Here is a 13,100-nt window from a genome sequence, read left to right as displayed (position 1 = left end):
ACCATCCACAATCTAGACCAGATCGGTTATGGTTGGATTTGGATGCGAATGGCTGAAGAGGAAAAAGAAGAAAAGAGGAATAGGAAAAGGAGAAGGAAGAAGGGAAATGTGGAAAAAAAGGAACAAGGAACAAGGGAAAGGGTGGTGAAGGATTTAAGTGGAGGAAAGAGTGGATGAAGGAGAGTAGAGGGCGTGGGTTTTTGGATGAGAGAGGGGGAGGGGGAGAAGTGAAGAGAAAGGGGCTTATTTCGAGTGGTAGTAGTTGGGAGGAGTGAGAGTGTGGTGGTGGTGGTGGTGGTGGAGAAAGAGGTGATTATGTTGTGTTGGTGTGTTTGTAGATTTTGTTGGAAATAAAAACTATTTTTTTGACAAAAAAATTTCAATTCAAATGCACCCAAAATATCGAGTTATTATTGATAAAATGGCAATCTTTTCTTTCTAAAAAGATTACCCAAGTCAATTCAAGAATATAATTGTTTGGATAAATTTTTGTTTTTTGCTAATAAATTTCGGGGAGATTCTAAAATTTGCTTTGGGTAATGAAATAAGTGTTATTGACTCTTAGGTTATAACAAGTTTATAAATAAATCAACAATGAAATAAGTGTTCTTAACATTTACATTAACAAGTTCATAAATAAATCAATATCATCACTGATGAATATATATTGAGAGAATAATATTCTAACAGACTATAGGATTTCGTCCAATTTAGATGCATAACAAGAAATAATTCTTTGTCAAGTTTAAAATTTGAACATATGATATACATACAAATAATTTTCTCAAGTTTGGATGCATAATAAGTAATTTTTATTCAAGTTTAAAATTTGAACATGCAATATATATCTACAAATATTAGGATGAAAGAATAAATCATTACACTATTAATCAAGAAAAAATTAATTTGTAAACTCTGGGGGGGGAGGGAGGGAGGGGGGGGGGGAAGGGGGGGGTTTTTGTGAAATATGAATTAAGCTTGTTATTTTATTCATTACTAATCAAATTAAGGTAAGACAAGGTTTAATATTGATTGGCTCTTAGATTTAACTTGAGTTTGATTGGATAAAAGAATAATGTGTTTGGATTGAGTATTATTTAAAATAATTATTATAATATTTTTTTTTATAATTTGATACATGTGAAATAAAAAAGATTATCGGAAACATAAAAAAAAAAAAAAGATTACTGGAGAATATTTTATAATTTGTAACACACAGAAGAAATGTGGGCATTTGAACTGTAACATTTTTTTCTTTCACTTTCTAATCATTCTCAAGTTTCTCGACCCGAAAGAGGCAGAGAGACATTTAGCACCCCACACGCCATCGCCGTCTTTCGGTGCAAATAATTACATAAACGTCTTATGAGGCAACCAATTTAGCAAAAGGTTAGAAAAGACAAGGAAAACTTCTTACATCAAATTTGAAGACGCTTTGTGTGCGAGTTGAGAAGAGCAAAGATGGCAGGGGAAAACGAACCAGCAAAGCTGTTATTGCCTTATCTTCAACGAGCCGATGAATTGCAGAAGCACGAACCCCTCGTTGCTTACTATTGTACGATCATATTCTATACTTCTTTCATCATCGTGCATATTTTTTTTTAATTTTTAAGTTCAAATAGTGATGTACTTGTATTATTGTGCTGATTATGCAATCAGATTAGTACTTTACTTAAACCCTAACTTTTGCTATTTGCTGATTTCGGAAATTCGACGTCTTTTGGTTGTTAGGTCGATTATATGCGATGGAACGAGGATTGAAGATCCCCCAGAGCGAGCGTACTAAGACCACCAACTCTCTCCTCGTTTCCCTCATGAATCAACTTGAGAAGGTTTTTACTTTCCCCTTTCTTTTGTATTTTTTCTATGTATTCTTTTGTACAAAGCCGATCATTTGAGAGATATTATATGATGACGATACTCCATTTTGGAGTCTTGTTGGAGCCTTTTTATTGGTTATCTCTCTTTCTAATTTGCTTTTATAGATTCTTCGTGAGAATGTTTATGCAATTAGTTGATGATGTATGTTACGTGTATCAGGATCAAGCTTCTCTTAAAAAATAATACCCTTTTTTCTTTAATTTTTTTAAAGTTTTTTATTTGGTTTTGGAAGAGATGGACTTTGTTGTTATGTACAAAAGAAAATGATTGAATCTTTCATATCTCTGAGGGGATTGGTTCGTCTTTCATTAATATTCCTACTGCCATACTTCAGAAGTTGGTTAAACTTTCAGGAAGAAGAAAATCTCTTACTACAGGTAGTTTCTTTCCTATCTTCTGCCCTTTTTGGTACAGGACAAAAAGTCACTGCAGCTGGGGCCTGATGATCATTTACACCTTGAGGGATTTGCCATGAATGTGTTTTCTAAGGCAGACAAGCAGGATCGTGCTGGAAAAGCTGACCTGTATGATACTTTGCTTCCACTTCACCTCTTTAATCTAGGCAGTGATATGATCTTCATATTATGCTTAATGTATTTTTAGGCCAAGGTCTGATCTGTGGCTTCTGGTCAATGCTTCAAGTATTAAAATCGCTGGATTCGTTACTGTTGAGCTTGAGGCTGTCATGATGTAACCATGTGTCTCTTGAAGTATTCATTTTATTGTTTTCTGATTATGAGAAAGAGCTGAGCTTTTCTTAGAATATCAGACCTGAAGTTTTACTTAGGTAATTGAACTTGTATTTGTCGTGCATGCAAGCAGTCACTTTGTCACATTGCTTTCTTCAGCTTTGTAGTGACAAGAACATACCTGTTATTTTTTCTATAACCTTCATATACATGAAGTTCTGGAATCCAATTTTAAGCTATATTGGCTATTGATGAGAGTTAATATAGTCGTCCCACTTGATATGGTTATGCGATAATTGTTTCTTGGACATTTTTATATATTTTTTTTTATGACTCGTGCCAATCATCCCGGCTAGATTTACTGATTTTGTTGTTTTCATGTGAAAAAATCTATGTCTTGGTGTGATGAATATGTATTAGCTATTTTTTGCATAGGAAGTTTGCTTTTGATGATTGTGGCTTTAGAAAACACATACACATAAAGGGTTGCGTTCATGCTTGGTTGATCAGCTTCTTACTTGCCTTTTATGGCATTTAGTCAATGTTTTGTTCGTCAATGAAATTTGGTTTTCTGTCAATAGTTCCTCGAGATTTTGTCACTTCCACATTGTCAATCCACACAATATGTCTGTAAACAGTATAATTTGCTACATCTCCTACAGGAACACAGCAAAGACTTTTTATGCTGCTAGCATTTTCTTTGAAATAATCAACCAGTTTGGTGAACTTCAGCCTGATGTGAGTTTCTGATGAAAAATTTTGATAGTTTTGTTTGTTCATCCGTGATTGTTTACATTTGAAGGTAATTTTATGATCTATATTGCTAACACTGTTGAATTTGCTTGATCACTTCTTTTATCAGCTTGAACAGAAGCAGAAATATGCGGCCTGGAAAGCAGCAGATATCAGGAAAGCTTTGAAAGAAGGGAGGAAACCTGTACCAGGTCCTCCCGGGGGTGAGAAGGACTTATCTGTGCCACCAAGTACATCAAGTGGTGAATACGTATGACCTCAACCCCTATTGTATATCTTTAGTTGTTGCAATCAATGTGGCCTAGAGGCAAGTTGAAACTTTATTCATTAAGAAGTAGGGACCACTAGAATGAGATAGGCAGAGTTTGGGTTTCTCAAGCTATCATGGAAAATCATTTACTTCTAAGTTTGGAAATCCCCTCTTAGTTCTGCTGTATATCTTCTTCCTCTTCCATTTTTTGCTTTTAAGGATTAAGTAATGGATCACTAAGTTGGTTATTATACTCCTGGGATTTTGAGTTATGCATGAATTTCTGGCTCAAGGTCAGACATACTATTTTATGAAGTAGCATGAAGAAATCCAAAAGCTGATTTGAACTTCTTTTTGGGGCAATTGAGTTGGTGTGCAGGCTAGTGACGCTGACCTTGCTTTTTTCAGGACCTTGAATCAAGAAGTAGTGACCCAGCACTTCAGGACCTTGAACAGAGAACTGATGTGCCTTTCCAGGACATTGAACCGAGAAGTGATACCACCATTATTAGACCCTCAACCGGAGCTGATTATCCACCTCAACCGGGAAGTGATGCTGCTACGAGACCTACATTTGAGTCAGATTCGTCTCCTCAAACATATGACACAGTTAACTTCCACCATTCTGCAAATATTCCTCCCCCTTCCAACCTAGTGGCATCACCTTCGTCAAATTTACCTCCATCTCCTTATCCTGCTGATGATTATCCTTCACATACTTTCCATCAGCCTCCTTCAACCAACGGATCTGAAAATTATTCCCAATTCTATCATCAACAAGCATACCGACATGAAGCCCAGCAGCACTATCCTTCACATGATGTTCCCTCTTACTCATATCCCCATTTTCAGTCTTATCCTAGTTTTACTGAGAGTAGCCTTCCCACTGCTCCATCTCATTATCCTTCACAATATCAAGGCTCTGATGCTTCCTACTCTACAACATCAGCTCCTAGTACCACCAATTATGCATCAGGTACACAGTATAATTCAGCTGGTGGAAATGGGAGTGTTTCAGAACCTAAAATAACTGCTGCACAAACATATCACTATGACAGCAGTTACCAGCCTCCGCCTGAAAAGATTGCTGAAGCACACAAGGCTGCAAGATTTGCAGTTGGAGCCTTGGCATTTGATGATGTTTCTGTTGCTGTGGATCACCTTAAGAAGTCACTTGAGTTATTAACACTTCCATCTGCTGGTCACTGAATTCTTGATTTTGGATATTTGCTTTGGTGATGTTCCTTTTATGGCCAGCTTCTTTTCTTGTTTACTTGTAAAGATGGGTATCAGTTATTGAGAAGTTATTGGATTTTGTACACTTGCTGGTTTGGAAGTTGGTTGTGCATTAAGAAATTTGTGCGTCATTGTTGGAAGCGTGAAGAAATGCCCCGTGCTATGGACCTTCAGTAACCTTCCCTTCCCATCCCACATTTCTCACACCCCATGTCTAATGTGTACCAACTGTAGTGCTTTTGTAACAAAATTGCTGAACGCACCGAAAAATTGATGCTTTTATCTTCCAACCATTAGATATGTACCTTTTTTTTTTAAGACGATGCGTTAGTTGGAATCCTTGCTGTCTGCAGCACAGCACCATAATTAAAAGCAGATTTGCGAGTATTTATTTAGATCCTTTTAGTTCAGGGATTTCGAGGGCAAAATAAATACGCAGTTTACAAGGAAAAAACCTTACGATTTGTTCTTTTTGAAATATAAGGTATAATTAGAAGTTTTCAGATGCTTCTGCGGTTGAAACGACGTAGGAACAAATTTTATGATCCGTCCCTGCGATCTTCTCGTAGTTTGTAAGATTGTGGATCTCAGTTGTCAAGTCTTTTAATTTCGGTCTTTTAATTAATTCAACAGCCTTCATATCTCTATTTACCGTAACTGGAAATCGAAAGTGTATATGTCTCGCTAAAATTAGCAATTAGTGACCTTCGGGAAACCTCATAGGAAATTGATTTTTAATCTTCGAGATTCCAAGGAAAGGTTTCCAATAACAAGATACCAGTTTTTCATTTTTCTGCCTTTCTTCTTCTGGGGTGGGCGTGGGGGTAGAAGAAGAGGTAATGAAAGTTTCTGTAGATGCGGCCGGCAGGCCTTTTTAATTGCTATTTTTAGGAGTTATTTTTTTTTTTTTTAAAAAAATATACTATAATAATTTAATATATGTGAGATAGAAAATATAATTAAAAAATGTGTTCGTGAAAAATAATTAAAATTTTTCTATAGAAAACTACAATCCAAACGAGAAAGCTATGGCTGGATTAACTTTATACCTGTAGAAGGAAGCTATGAATCTTGATTTCTTTATAGTTGATGCCACATTCTTGAAGTCCTTGTAGAAGTGTGCCAATGCTTCACTAATATTAACAGCACAAAGCTTGTTCTGTTAGCACTATTTACCCGCTGTACAATGCTTGTTCTGTTCTAGAACCAGGCCGCATACGAAGACGCATGACAATAGTTTTCGTCTGATTTTGAAGAAAAATTCAAAGGATTGGATTGTTTGGACGTAACTCACGGAAGCGACGAGGTTTTTCTTGTATCGTAGAAATAGTATCGAAAATTATCCACAGAGGAATCTGAATAATATTTGCTTTGCTTGGGGACAACCGATGGATAACAAAATGGAGTTTCAGAATCAATCCTAATAATGAACGTTTCTGCCTATGAAAAATGGTTCCCTCTTGGAGTACCCGCCCGAGTTCCGTTTTATATTCTTCGTCATCCTGCAATCAAAACCATCTCATTAATTTCCTTGAGTTATTTTTTTTTTCACGAATATTAGGTGCGACATTAATTATTTGAGCAGAAAATAGTATGAAATCAAATCTTAAAGGTTTTCGCGAGAAGAATGCCAGAGGATCATCTAAACAAGAATCTGAAGTTGGTTTAGCAGCATCCATAATCAATTTTGTGAAGCAAGGATGCCTAGGCGGAAGCACAACACAGAAAAGGGGAGAGAAGAAGTCCCATCCGCAAAAAAAGAAGTATCATGGGTCAAAGAATAAAGTACAGTTGGTAACTCTGGAGGAATGGATTTTAGCATCACCTTGCTTAAGTCACGGTAAGGAAGCTGGTGATCACCATCAGTTTGCCCTCTCTAAGCAAGCCAACAAGAGGGTCTATCCATCACTTGATCATACAGCTAATGACGAAGGCTGCTTACCTAATTCTAGAGAGAATTCCGTGCTTGAGAGATCATCTTCGATGAAATTTGATAGACTTGATGGAGGAGAGATCGGAGATTCCTCGTTCTGCCGAACCCAGAGTGGGAAGTTGAAGAAGAAGGTGAGTTTTAGACGACCAGAAGTGGCTCATGTATTCATATTGGACTCATGACCCACGGTGACAGATTTGAGAATGTTTGGAGATTATGTAACGCTATTCTTACACTTGCATCCGAATTTTCCTCAACCTTACCTTACGTACTCTTTTTCTTTTTTTCTTCTCCCGGGGGAAAGTCTTTTTTAACTTTATGTGATTATATACCTTGAAATTAAGTGTGTAATGGCAGTAATGATTTAGCAACGCTGATGGGTCTTGGAAAGAAGGATGGCTGGAGTTGGAGATTCGGAGTGATGGTGCATGGCTGCTTTTACAGGGATTTAGCAATGTCGTGTTTTTAGCAATTTTGTATGACTTTACAGTAGGGGCTTGATCTGATATAGGCATCGAAGTGGTTTGAGTTGGAACCTGGAATCGTATGGATCAATGAAGAAGTCTTCACATGCTGATTATTCAAAGATTGCTGATTTGGCAGAACAAGCTCGATTGTTATTGAATTCATCATCAACATGAAAGATTGGACATGTACGCAGGACAGGGATAGGGAATGCTACTGCTGCATATGTCCTTTGCTGATTTTGATCGGGTTTAGTTGAAGTCTAGGCTTGTTTGGTGGGATTCTCTCCCATATTTTCTCCTACAAAGTGGTGCTACAAAGTGGTGGTCTTTAAAAATCTCACTTCGTTTGGTTGAACTAGTGGAGTCAAGCCTTCAAAATGGTAAATACAATGTTCTAATAGATCCCACACCATTGAATCCACCATGTCATTTATTCGATTTCCCTTTGCTTCGACGATGATGATTATTATCATTATCATTATCATTATTATTATAACAATAAGGGGTTATTATAACTTTGAAACCAAGAGAATGCACTAGGAGCATACAGTTGCAGACATGAAACTTGGAACCGTAGGGATTTGGAAGGGTTTTAACCGAAGCATCAAAATTTACTTCCAATCCAATTTAAGATCGTCTATATTGTCCACCACAGGTACCCGTATCCATTTTACGATTTGCGACTAATTCTGCTTGAGTCGGATCGAACTTCTTACGAGGAAAATTCTGCTAACGTTATTATTTTTATTTTCATAAATTTCAAACCCGAGACTTCATAGTTAGAAAGTGCAACCCCCCTCCGCTTACGCCAACGTCCGTTTTGGTGTTCATATTGTAGTATGATGCTGCAATTGCAAATTTGCAACCCTTTTCGGTTCCCGATAGCTAACTGCAGCGTGAGCCCAGTTAGACAAAGGCAGTCTCGATTTTCGAGAACTGATGGAACGTATACAAGAAAAAAGAAAGACTAAACAGGCATTCCAACTGTGGAAAGTTTCCACAAAAGCGCTATAATTGTTGTTTCACGGCAAAAGGAGTCATCCAATAGATTCCATTACGATGTTAATTAAAGGTGATTTGATTAACACAATGTTGGATAAGATGGATCCACACCTCATTGACTCTCATAACTTTTTTTTTTTTTTTTTTCTCTTTGCTTTCTTCTCATTTTGCTTTTCCTTTTGGGCTGAAAACCATGTCGGCTGTTTCCTCTCTCCAAATCCGCATAAGCAAGCAATATTTCAATATGGGAGATTATGCCAATGTACTCTACATACAAATAAATATAATATATTCTCTGAAGCTTTTCTTGGCACTACAATTGTGAGGCTCAGCTGTCCTGTTGATAATTGAGTTGAAGCCTGAAGGAAGTTTCAATCACTTTATTTACTTAATGAAGTGATTTTTTTTTTAAACTGTATTTCCAAATTTAGAAAAGAGAAAACTTATTCACTAATTCCACAAAAAAAAAAAAAGGAAACACGAAACCAGCAATATATATATATATATATATATATATATATATAAAAGAAAAGAAAAAATTATTATAACTTGACAGGTGCAAACAAACAGTCCCTATACGCATACATAAATATATATATATATAAATATATGGACTGGAAGTACAAGATCCTCCTTCCAGTATCTGCCTTTTTGTGGCAATTTGAGACTATATAGCCAAAGAAAGAGAGGCAATTATATGAAAGAATTGGAGGTGTTCTAGTATGTCTTTAGCGTGGCTTGTGGCTCGGCGCTGGACACGGGAGAACAGCTCCTCGCTGAGGTGATCGCCTAAGTGGGCATCGACTAGGACTCCACTGATGCTCCTGCAGCTGTTGGCTAAGGCTCGGCCCACCTCAGCCGCATCATCTGGGTGATTCACCACCAGCGGGCTTCCTCCTTTGAATACTTCCAGCTTGTTTATGACAAACGACCCATCGGCTTCCACTACCTCCTTGAAGTCTTGCAGGCTCGGCGCGTACACCGGAATGTTGAACTTGTCCCTTTTCTCGCTCGTGATTAAACCCTGCTCGATTAATACATTGTATTACCATAAACCCTGCTCGGGCATGAATGAATGTTTTTCTAAACCAAACAAATTATCCTAATAATAATGATGATGATTTGTGGTTATGATTACCTCTCGGACAAGATCATCCCAGGCATCTTGAAAGTCAGCCCCAAAAAGAAGCCCTGCCCCACCTTGGTCTGTGGGGTCGAGTGAAGTTTTGCCTAAACAGGCCAAGAACATTGATCCGCCCCTCTTCATTTCCACTGATCTTGACCTGAGGAAACCGGCTAAATCCGTCTGGAACTGCTTTCTATAGGCGTCTGCTGTGATCTCATTTGCACCGTGGATGAATATTCTTCCTTTGTTGTAAGCCGCTGATCTATTGTCCACCACACCATCGGGCACCTGCACCCCACTTATATTATTATTATATTTATTTGTGATGACTTGCGCCACCCGGCCTATACATAGTACATACACTACTGCTAGCCTGCTACTAATCCACAATAGCCAGCGCTGCAGTAATTAGCACTTCCGAAACCGAAAGAAGAGGATGACTAATTACCCCATGATTTGTCATCGGATGACTAATTAGCCCATGATTTGTCATCTTATGATAACTTTTTCTTTCTCAAATCCAAATTTATATAGCCACTAGCTAATTTTTTCAAATCTTTCATTTGACTCTCTGTCCTATCAAGTAGGGTAGGAGTAATTTAACTTCCCTCTGACTCCTGATAATAATTCCACTTACTACTTATGTCAACAATATGAACATTTGAAGGCGTGTTTTGGGAACTTACAATTGAACCCAATTTGAAGGGGATTTTGTTGAAACCAAAAGAAAGTTATTTGCTTTCATAAACTGATACCATATGCTACTCTACTATAATGAAATCAAAAGGGTCGAAGATGGATTCAGCAAGTCTTTGAAAGGCGGTTTTGAAGTTTGATTAAAGCCAAGGCGCATTATAATTATTACCCTACTTTTTTACTTTTTGACCTTCTCAAAGTAAATCAGACGGTACGTTTTGATCGTTAACAAGCTAAAGCAAATGCGTGATTACTTCACTTGGTATAATCAATCAATCTGGTTTAGTGTCATAATTAAACTGCAAATCATCATCGGGATTCGAGAATAAAACAAACGAAGTTTTCTTAAACTATTATTAGTTAGTCTAATTAGGCAGCAGTATTATATATGAACCTTTTTCCTAAAATATTTCATTTGCTGTTTAATCAACAATGAATCATGTTGTCCTACTCATGAAAGTCTACATACAGTAAAGGTCATCAAAAGGTGCTTCTTCTTCTTCTTGTAACTTTGAAAAAAAAAAAAAAGGGTCATATGAGAAATAACTACCTGAGAAAGCCAGTGCAGGGAAAACGCAGAGTAAAAGAAATCAACTGATCTAGCAGGGAAGAGGCGGCGGTAAAATGAACCAGGAACTCCAGCAGCAAAATACGAGCGGTGGCTGTCGGAAGCGAGGCACTCCTCCATGCTACCGCCGTAGGGTGGGAGGAGCTGAAAAAGAGTGTTGAAGTCGTTAGAGGGGAGATCAGAGAAAAATGCTGAAAACTCCGGTGGCTCATCGTAGCCTAAGGCCTCGTAACGCTTGATCATGTGCTTGATGATCACGTCAACGATGAAGAGAGTGTTGCTGCCGCAAGAGCATCCCAAATCAGCCACCGCGAAAGGGGTTTCCGGGCTGTTTAGTTGGACTACGTCCAGGGTGTCTTTCAGAAGATGGAGCATGGACCGAGCATGTTGAGCCTGCAAAGGTATATTTATGGAGAAGAACCATATATAAAAGGCAGAAAAAAGAAACCCTGAAAGTTAAAGAAGAGCCATGTATAAAAAGGTAGAAAGAAAAGAAAAAAACAAAACCCTCTCTGATTTTATGCGGTCATGTAATTTTTGTTATGGATCAAAATAACGATGTATTCAGTGGTAGTTATGTTTGCCAATATAGTAATGCATATGTTAGATTGATGATCGATCAACATCTGAAGATGAAATGAAGGCATTTGGACAGGGACCAAAAGTTTGCTCTCAAGTAGTACTAAATCCAACGTGCAAATTTGGAGTTTTACTAGTCCAGGTTGTCCGCAAACTACCATGTCAGGATACCAACAAAGTACTAATAAAAAAAAAGGTTGGGAGAACGAAGAACCTGGGCTTGAGAGTTATTGACATAGCTAGCCTCTCCCTTGCCTCCTTTCATGCTCAGCAACTTCTCAAGCTTCTTGTGTGGAACAACAACGTTGTCTTCCGCAGGAGCCATTTAGAAATTTTTCGTCGATATCTAATCTAATCAGGAGAATTGCTTTGGTAGTTAATTATGTGGAGTGAAAATGGCTTCCAAGAGTAGAATATATAGGTGGTTGAGAAAGTTCTTATTCTACTACAAGCCCTATAAGTTACGGTATTGTAGTACAACCCCCTCGTCGCCCCACCCTCACCCACCCAACCAGCCAAAAAAAAAAAAATTGAAATTTGGTAATGTAGTACGAAACATCATATACAATTTAAGAAAGTAAATTATGGGGTGGTAAACTGTTGAGTATGGGTCTCACGTGCATGTTCTTTTTCTTTTTTATTTGAGAAAAAATTGGAAAATGAAAAAAAAATGGTAAATAAAAGCATGTCCGAGATTGATGCCGGAATCCCGGTGAATATCCCATCTCCGGTGAATATCCGACTTCAAATTTTCAGACAAGAATTCGTGTAGTTAGTTTAGTATGGACACCATAGAAAGAGGCAGGAGACCGGAGAAGAGAACTAGTCTAAGCAACTGAATCGATTCATTCAACTCTTGACAAGTGTTATGCATTCCACGTATACTGATACACAAATGTGCTATTAATCCTGGGAATACTTGTGGCATAAGTGCTTTTACTTATACCTTACTAGTTTTGGGGTGCCACGCCAATGCCCAGGTTTGTGTTTAGTATGTATAATTTTAGTGTTATGCAATGGTGTGGCAGGGCTTAGTTATTATGGAAAATTTGTTATTTATTAATCTTTATTGTAACGTTTATTGAAAGAATTGAATGGAGTGCCAGCCGCTTGTCTGGATATGTGGAGATTTGAGATACATGACGTGTCAATTGAAATTGGTTGTAATTCTTGCATGAGTGCCAAATATTTTTAGTTTGTATGACACTTGTATGTATATAGGTGACAGTTGTAGTATGTTTACATGTGAATACAAATGACCCAAAGTCTGAGCAGGAACGAAGCTGAGCAAAAGGAAACAACAAAAGCAACTAAAATTTTAAATGGATACAAGGCAATGTCCACTATGAGAATGAACACATCTCCAGCAGCCAGCTCAACAATGACGGAACGCACCATATAAAATATAGCGCCACGCAATCACCAACAACAGCATCCACTAAGAGCATTTACAATGGTTTATACTCTTTAGAGTGTAATTCACATGTTACGTCAGTATTTCACTTTCTCATTTTTTATTATACTCTCACTCATAATGGATTACACTCCACAAGGTGTAATAGCATGAGTCCATAATTAAATCAAACATTTATTTTAATAATGCATAACTCATATTTTATAAATAAATAAAGTAATTTTTTTAAAAATAATTTCGTTATTTTAAAAAATAAGTTATTAACTTTCATTAAATTTTTTACATTTTGAATTTTTTTTCTAAAAAATAATATTATTAATTTCTAAGTTTGGACAATATATCTTTTTCTATCTCTCAAAAATAATATATTGTTATTTTTTGAAAAATAATTATGCAATTATTAAACAAATATGTGATACCTGAAATGCGAATATATCATAATAATCCATACTTAATTAATAATTCTTTATGTAATTAATTGAACTCCATAACATAATATTACATAA

General features: G+C 37.0%; 2 protein-coding genes across 2 annotated transcripts; one reads left to right on the top strand and one right to left on the bottom strand.

Annotated features, from left to right (window-relative positions):
* Nucleotides 1-1,242: 1,242 nt before the first annotated feature.
* On the top strand, nucleotides 1,243-4,894 carry LOC113688179 (protein HOMOLOG OF MAMMALIAN LYST-INTERACTING PROTEIN 5). Its single transcript, XM_027205891.2, has 6 exons — nucleotides 1,243-1,555; nucleotides 1,732-1,832; nucleotides 2,296-2,405; nucleotides 3,233-3,308; nucleotides 3,433-3,573; nucleotides 3,982-4,894. The coding sequence occupies exons 1-6, from the start codon at nucleotides 1,462-1,464 to the stop codon at nucleotides 4,780-4,782; spliced, it is 1,323 nt and encodes a 440-aa protein (XP_027061692.1). The 5' UTR covers nucleotides 1,243-1,461; the 3' UTR covers nucleotides 4,783-4,894.
* Nucleotides 4,895-8,733: 3,839 nt separating this feature from the next.
* On the bottom strand, nucleotides 8,734-11,566 carry LOC113687727 (indole-3-acetate O-methyltransferase 1). The gene is made up of 4 exons (XM_027205266.2): nucleotides 11,395-11,566; nucleotides 10,584-10,994; nucleotides 9,350-9,625; nucleotides 8,734-9,235 (listed from the first exon to the last, which is right to left on the bottom strand). The coding sequence occupies exons 1-4, from the start codon at nucleotides 11,503-11,505 to the stop codon at nucleotides 8,879-8,881; spliced, it is 1,155 nt and encodes a 384-aa protein (XP_027061067.1). The 5' UTR covers nucleotides 11,506-11,566; the 3' UTR covers nucleotides 8,734-8,878.
* Nucleotides 11,567-13,100: the final 1,534 nt, after the last annotated feature.

Source organism: Coffea arabica, chromosome 5e, assembly GCF_036785885.1.
Source record: "Coffea arabica cultivar ET-39 chromosome 5e, Coffea Arabica ET-39 HiFi, whole genome shotgun sequence".
Taxonomy (NCBI): Eukaryota; Viridiplantae; Streptophyta; class Magnoliopsida; order Gentianales; family Rubiaceae; genus Coffea; species Coffea arabica.
Note: the sequence above shows the minus strand (reverse complement) of the source record. Positions and strands in the feature narration are given on the sequence as shown.